Source organism: Morone saxatilis, unplaced genomic scaffold (assembly GCF_004916995.1).
Source record: "Morone saxatilis isolate NCDOM2014 unplaced genomic scaffold, NCSU_SB_2.0 Contig5, whole genome shotgun sequence".
NCBI lineage: Eukaryota > Metazoa > Chordata > Actinopteri > Moronidae > Morone > Morone saxatilis.
In genome coordinates this window covers 19,462,019-19,469,884 of record NW_023340095.1, presented here as the reverse complement: position 1 = coordinate 19,469,884, position 7,866 = coordinate 19,462,019, and the positions used below count along the sequence as shown (strand labels likewise).

General features: G+C 40.9%; 1 protein-coding gene across 2 annotated transcripts in view; it reads left to right on the top strand.

Moving 5' to 3' along the window:
• The first annotated feature begins 90 nt into the window (after positions 1-90).
• Positions 91-7,866, top strand: part of shox (short stature homeobox) — a 10,569-nt gene continuing 2,793 nt past the window's right edge. Inside the window, exons 1-4 of one of the 2 annotated variants that reach the window (XM_035676758.1) lie at positions 91-499; positions 2,242-2,450; positions 5,534-5,591; positions 5,763-5,851. In XM_035676758.1, coding sequence (XP_035532651.1) covers positions 253-499; positions 2,242-2,450; positions 5,534-5,591; positions 5,763-5,851 — 603 coding nt within the window. In that variant the 5' untranslated portion in view covers positions 91-252. Of the gene's footprint in view, positions 500-2,241; positions 2,451-5,533; positions 5,592-5,762; positions 5,888-7,866 lie in introns of both variants that reach the window. The other variant, XM_035676757.1, reaches the window with a different exon arrangement.

Sequence of the window (7,866 nt, the reverse complement as noted above, 5' to 3'; positions counted from 1 at the left end):
GGGGGGGGGGGGGGGGGGGGCTGGGCTGAGGTGGCCGTGTATAAATAGTGTGCTCTCAAATACACAGTCACAACAGCAGGAGTGATCTCACCTCCTCTCCACCCCTTCTATCTATCGCTGCTGCCAGCCTCCAAAAAAGAGCGTATCCGTGAACAGTGCTGGCACTATATAGAAGACGGTAAGGTACATATATGCTGAGAATTCACGGTGGATTTCCCTGACCAGGACCACTACTGAGCGACAGAGCCGACCATGGAAGAACTTACGGCATTCGTGTCGAAATCTTTCGATCAGAAAACCAAGGAGAGCAGCAAAGAGAGTATCACGTACAGGGAAGTTTTGGAGAGCGGCTTGTCAAGGGCGAGGGAGCTGGGCAGCCCGGAGACAAACCTGCAGGACATAACGGAGGGCAACCACTGCCCGGTGCATCTGTTCAAGGACCATGTCGAGCTGGAAAAGGAAAAACTGAAGGACTTTAATGTTTCGAGGTCGACAGAGGGTAAGGGTTTTTAAAATTGTCTTTATTTTAATTGGAAGAAAATGCTCCGTATTGTGTCGGGGAAAATGTCTCAAGTTCAGTTGTGTTGTATCGGGGAGCGACGTTTCAGTTCTTCCTAAATGCTTACAAACCCATCTGTAAAATATAAGGAGTTGTGTTTGCGCGACGGTGCGCGTTTAGTTCCAGTAGATTTAGAAAGTTAACACGTTATTCTGTCGTTACAATGATTATTTTACATAGCAGGAGGCGGGCCCTTCGTCTGACCGTCGTTTTAACTATTTGATGATTGTTTTCAGTCAGTCAGTCTTCGGCCGAACGAAAAAATCATTCTCCTTATAATTTTTTATAATAGATTTTCATTTTATTTGCGGTGTTTAATACTGAGTTTATCCCAATTTAAGGGCAATTTGACATTTTTTTGCCAGCACGAAAATATTTACAACTCTAATAATCCAAGAGGATGCATTATAAAGTGTATGGCAATCCTTACTACCCCACTTTATTTTCTTTTATCTGTTACAGTATTAAATGAAATCTGAAGGACATTTTATATTATGTTTGGCATTATTTAAAAGTTAAACTGCAATACTATTGTGATGTAGTGCTCCCTTAATAATCTATAGGGTAGTCATACTCCTTAAGACGAAAGTCACACCATGTCTGATATTAAATTCCTGTAAATTGAGAAATGTGCCAGTAAACACGCTCTTTAAAAATGGATCTTCCTCAGAGGAGCCTGTCATTTATAAATTGGTTCAAAAGTACAGAGGAGCAGCAGAGCAGGCCTCTTTTCACCCAGCAGTCAGATGCTGTGCAGTGGGCAGAGTTTTAGACATTTAGTGGGTAATTTTAACTTGTTTCTATATTTATCCTGCAAGAATAAAAAAAAAGTGTGCTGTATTATTCTGCCTCTACTTTTTTCCCTTTTAATTAATGGAAGCTAAAAGGGGAAGACTGTGTGTCATGTGATCCTGTGTGTATTGGATTAATCTGATAAGCATTTTACATAACATTGTATATAATAGCCTATCAAATAACCTTTAGCTGCGGAAAATCACATTTTCCCGTCAGCGAACTACAAACACCAAAATGGGACCAAAGAGGGCCAGTAACTGCGTCTGCTACTAATAACAACTGATTATACCTAATAGTACAATAAAAAGACACATAGAACCGCCTGCACTGACAGCCTTGCAGTGTGTTATACTGTGTGATATACAGACATTTTAAGGTTTCAATTGAAAAATACATGTTAAGGTTTTTTGGTTGACAGAAGCATTTTTTATTTATAGCCTGAAATAACCTCAGTCTGTTTTACGGAGGCGAGTAATTAGGCCTAAATCTTCTCCGTTTAGCCGTGGCTTAATTCTCTGCCCTTTAAATCGCTTATACCCTTATTAGGCTTACATGCCATGTATTGACGGATTCGCTTTTATAACGGCACTGACATTACACACTGACTTATGGAGGCTGGAAATGCAGCCACAGGCCCTCTCTCTCGCTCCCTCTCTCTCTTGAAGATATAGGCGGTTTAATGTGTGTGTTGCTGCCAAATTGCCAGGCCTTAGGCCCCTGGCAGGGCCCTGTGTAGGCTATGGGGGGCCAGTAATGTGAGCGTGTGATGAAGAGAGAGAGAGAGAGATAGAGAGGCGGATAGTGTGTGTGTTTATGTGGCTCCTCCAGGAAAGTCGAGATTTTGAACGCATCCTCTCCTTTCCCCCCAACCGTGGGTCGTTTAACAGGGATATACGAGTGTAAGGAGAAAAAGGAGGACGTGAAGTCGGAGGACGAGGATGCACAGGGCAAACTGAAGCAGCGGAGGAGTCGCACTAACTTCACCTTGGAGCAGCTCAACGAGCTGGAGCGGCTCTTCGACGAGACGCACTACCCGGACGCCTTCATGAGAGAGGAGCTGAGCCAGCGGCTGGGACTGTCCGAGGCCAGAGTGCAGGTGAGGATCTCCCCTCTCTCTTCCTCACACTTCACTGATCCAGAGCGACTATCACACCGGCCAGGGCTGCTGTGCGAGCTGCAAACAAGAATAGATGTTTTCCTCATATTCCTGCAGGGACCGGTAGTGTGCCTGGTGTTTTAAAGCGATATTAGGATCTTTACAGGACTGTTGCAGTTCTCGTACAGGAGGGGTGGGTGAATCTGTGTGGGAGTTAATGATCTAATCAGGCCTTGATTTATGCCACAACCAAGCTCTGCTACAACTAAGAGACAAAAGCCACGTGAAAAAGATTTTATGGATTTATTTAAAAATGTGCTTTTAAAACAATCGACAGTGTGAGAAAATATTGTTATACTGTTTACACAACGGTGCATTTATTTCTCCCTTTTTTATTTTCTTCATTAATAATCCAATGTGCAGCGTTTGATCATGCTGATCATGTTTTCCAGCATGTGAAAATTACTATAAAGCAAGATGTTCCTTTGTGATAGAAATAGCCTACATTGTGTATTTCTGCAATGTGCAAGAAAAATAAATAAATAAGCAAAATGTCAAGAGCTCGTTAGTGTGCAGGCCTGAGAGGTAAATAATGCAGCCTCAAGTCTAAAATATTCTAACAATATTCCTAAGGGACTCTGTTAAGTGTGGTGCCCAATCCTGAATTTATTGTAACTTTGTCGCAATCTGTGATTTTTCACTCCTTGTTGTAGGGTTATTATTCCTGGAGTTTCAAATTCACTGTGACAGAAAAATGTCTGCACCATCACTGTGGATCTTTTAGGATTCGTTGGCTTGTAGCTTGAAATGGATTCTTGTTTAAACTGAATATTTCACCAAAGTGCCCGTTCCTTCTGTGCTGTAACAGTTAAAATAAGGATACATTAGATGTGTAGCCTATAGTTTTACAGACGGTGGGTTAGCACCAGTCAGTGATATCAAACAAGTGTAAACTGCTGTAAATCACCCGGGATGAAACAACCTCCTGAACTTGCAGCAGTAGGCCTGTAGAGCCAGCAGCCTTTACTCCTACGATCCCAGCAGCCTTGGGGGACAACAACAAAAAAAAACTCCCAACAATGATTAAAATGAATGAAGAGCCTGAATGGCTGCTTCAGGGGACGCGCTCTTATGTCAACTCGTATCCCTCCTCATTTTCTTTGTAATATCTGCCATTGGCTTGATGCAGTGTCCCCATAAAAACAGATTAGAAATAACTCAATTCTGGCCCAACTCTGCTGCTGTTCAGCTATCTAATCGGATGAATAAGAGCCATCATAGAGCTTTATAAGCCCACCGACTACCATTTGGAGCTGGACATTGTCGGACTTAGTTGACAGTGCGGGATAACACTGCAACTCTCACTAATACAGATTATAGCGCATTCAAATAGTTAATGGTGTAAATATAGTTGATAACAGCCTGGCTGTGGTTGATGGGAAATAAAATGGCAGAGCCCGTTGATTGACTCTCCCTGAAAAATAAAGCATTTTAAAAAAAGAAGTATTTTTTCAGGCCCCCTTTCAGGCACGGGGACAGGTTTTCTCCAGGTTCAGAGAGAGAGAGAGAGGGGATTGCAGCAGGGCTGTTGCAGGCTGTGGACCAGCACGCTCCGAGCAGCTGTCAATGAATCTAATTGAAAGTTATGAGAGCTTGGTGAGGAGCAGGCAGTAATTCAGTTAGGACTAATATCTTTGGGTTTCTGGCGCGCTGCTAAATTAAATGTCATTATTCACTGTCTCTATTAAAAAATCAAAAAGGAAATGAGATTAGGGTATTTGTGAAGCGCATCATTGAGTGGCCCTTAATGAAGAAATAACTGTCTGAACCAGTGTAGTTCACTTTGCTTAACATACTGGCACGTAATTGGAATTGATCTCGGGCCCGTCTAATATTAGCCTTGATTTATCTGAGGGATTACTGTGCGTCTATGCAAAATCACCTGGGATTCTCACAAACACCTTTTCTACCATCATTTACCGCTGTAGAGTTGAGAACTCACCGCCTATACATTCATGACAATTTATTATTAATAATAATAACAATAATAATAATAATAACAACACTAATAATAATAATAATAATAATAATAATAATAATAATACATTGAATTGAATTGGTACATGTAAAAAAATATCCCAGATTATATAATTGAAATAATAACGTTTCTACATTGACACGTTTGTTTAAAATTATATTCGTAGGCTCAGTTTTTCAAAGACAGAACAATAGATTTTTATTTTCAGGTCACATTTTCAGGCCACCGCTTGTCTCAGTCGCTAATGGACAGTTTATCGACTGGCCTGTTATTGCAGTCCCATCGACACGATGTTGAGCGCGGATCCACGCAGCTCAAAATGGCTCCACGGCACCTTGAGTCATCATCCTCATCAGTCTGCGCCCTTTGTGGTCCGCGACCAGCCGCTAATTTCGCATCTGTAAATGATAATCATTGCGGGGTCGAAGGGGAGGGGAGATAATGTTATTCACCGAGGCAAATTAGGTTGATGATGATTAACAATAGGCCGTAGCCTGCAGCTTCAAAGACAGTCTGCAAATTGGAAGGTGGTTAAGGAAGGGATGTGTTTTTATATATATCATCATATTCTTGTAATATTCCGACGCGGTCTGTGAAGTGGTGGCAGCTTCCTCAATGCTGGTTTTATAACAGTTTTTTTTTTTTTTTTTATTACACCACAATGTTCCTTTAATAATTTACTGTGCAGCTGAATATCACGTTTATACCGAGCTTGTGGTTTTCTCTCAACTTTCTTTCTTTATATCCTATAAATAAATCTTTATCCTATAAATACATTTTTTTATTGCAAAAATGTATAGTTATTTTTTGTACAAATAACCAAATAAGATTTCGTTTGTTTCATCATGTGTAACCTACCCGTGATTTTTCTTTTTATTGGTTACAAATAAGTGGCCTGCCCTTGAATTACAACTAAAATTAAAATAACATCTGATATAAAAATAGAAATGACATCAATTATATTTTTGTTAAAAACTGGATTTAGCACTATTTGTTTTCAGTGTTTTTTTCTTTTCTTATAGATCATTTGCTTTTTCAATTATAGGTCTGGTTCCAGAACAGAAGAGCAAAATGTCGAAAACAAGAAAACCAGATGCACAAAGGTAAAACCTTTTTGAATGATCTTATATAATATTTTCTTTTTTGTTTTGATTTATTTTAGTTGAGTACAATTTGACACCAATTCTATCTGCATGTGGAAAAACTGTGACCTCCTCATCTCACATAACAACAACTGTCTGGCTGTCTGACAGACATCTTTCCGTTCTCTCCAGGTGTTATTCTGGGCAGCGGCAGTCACCTCGACGCATGCAGAGTAGCACCCTATGTCAATATGGGCGCCCTCCGGATGCCCTTCCAACAGGTAGGCCATGTTCTTGTATTAGCAGGAGCTGACAAAGCTTTAAAATCTTTAAATCTTTAGAAACATCCAATCATAAGTACAAACTCAGGCAGAATTAAATGTAGAAAAAGTAAAAAAAATTGGGGAATTTTTATTTGATTACTCAGCATCTTGTAATGCAGGGGTGAAGAGTGAGGAATCTCAAATAAACAGGTCAAAGTGTTTAAGCTGGAGCTTTATGTGTGTGTTTCTGGAATCAGAGACAAAACAAGCTTATATTTGTACACTCACATGAATCTATAGGCCATGTGCAGCTATTAGATGCGAGTGATGAGAGACTATGTGTGTGTGTGTGTGTGTGTGTGTGTGTGTGTGTGTGTGTTGGAGGGGGAGGGGAGCAGCTCAGACCTCAGTGCACCTTTCACCTCCTGGCTGTGTGGAGAGGGGTCAGGCTGTACAGGGAGAGGAGAGGTGGACAGACATTTGATCTGCTTGCTATCTGCTTCTGCGTCCCGGCTGCTTTGTTTGTCTGCTTGACCCTCGTGAAAAGCGGCGGCCTAATTAAGCCAACAGTGCGGCAGCAACAGTGCGGCAGGCGCGAGCACATAAAAGAGATGATGAAAGCGGGGAATGGAGTGGGCTCTGATGGATATTGGCGTTAAGCTACACTGGCAGGGGTGGAGGCTTGAGGCCTGCATACCAAGGTAGACTCGCTGTTTGAGGTTGAAATAGGCAGTGGGCAGCACGCACAGGCTGTGCTGGTATTACAATGCAGCATATAAAACAAGTGAATGGGTAGTGGTTCGGTTGGTGGATAATTGCAAGGTCTGAGGGTTGAATCTGGCTCCAAAGCTTCGTGTCATGTGGCTCCTTCTCATCCTTCTTCAGTATCAACCAACAAGTAAAGAAAAACTGCCAAAATCATCCTAATATACAAAAGACTATGCAAGCTGTGAGTGTGTATGAGGATATAAACAGGACACACACAAACCCTAATGCGCAACCACATCAAATGTCCACCACCTGTTTTTCCAGGGATGGATCAGTTTCTGTCCTGTCCCTCAAACACTCCACAAAATCAACTTTTCCAGAAGTTAAATTGGTTTTCCATCAGCGCTTGTACATTTGAATCAGATGTAATTGTGGTATACATTTGGAAGTTATCGGCCACAGCTGCAGTTTGTTACCTGATTGTTGGTAAATGAGATATGTGGAAACGCTTGTTGTTTGCAGGAGGTTGTGTTTGGATGCCATTGCAGTGCTGCTGAGCAACTATACATTTGTGGTTCAAATTAATTTTCCCTTTCATTTAACAACTTCAACTCCAGTCATTTTCGGTATTTTTAGGCCGATATGAAAGGAGGGAAAGTGCAGAAATAATATTTAGTCGAGTTAAAACTTTGACTTTAAATCGTTCTATTTTGGTTGGAGAAGAAAGCATGAAGTGCTTGAGTTTTCCCATTTCTTCCTGTGGTGTTTGAAACACATGAGGAATGGCAACAGGCTCAGCTCGCTCCCTCTGAAGTGAGTGGATGCTTAATTTTCACCTACTTCTTATAAAATAATTGCCAAGAATGTGAAAGCTGATATTCTATGCTCCTTATGGTTTCTTTTTTTCCCCTTGACTCAGGAATATGTCTGGATAAATATTTATAACTCCAAATATGTGAATATCTTTTTAGTGCAAAATTGTTTATTTATGCAATTGAATACATAATCAGGATAACAAGACTGCATATTTCCAAGGGTATAACGGAGTCCTCAGTCTGAATTAAACAAATCTGTTCTGGGTCCTAGAAAGACTTTGATTCTAGACGATTAAATTGGATGTGGTGTCTGAGAGCAATGTATGATTCATTAACTTTTAGAATAGCTGACATGAAAAAAGGGCTAAAGCGCAGAGTGCAGCCCCTAACTATTTTCTTAGAAAACACACTGTAAGCAACAGCTTTGAGGGGGTAACATTTGAAGGGGAATTTAATAGTGTCAGACTGTGAAACCTAAATCCTAAACCTTCTTCACACACACACACACAC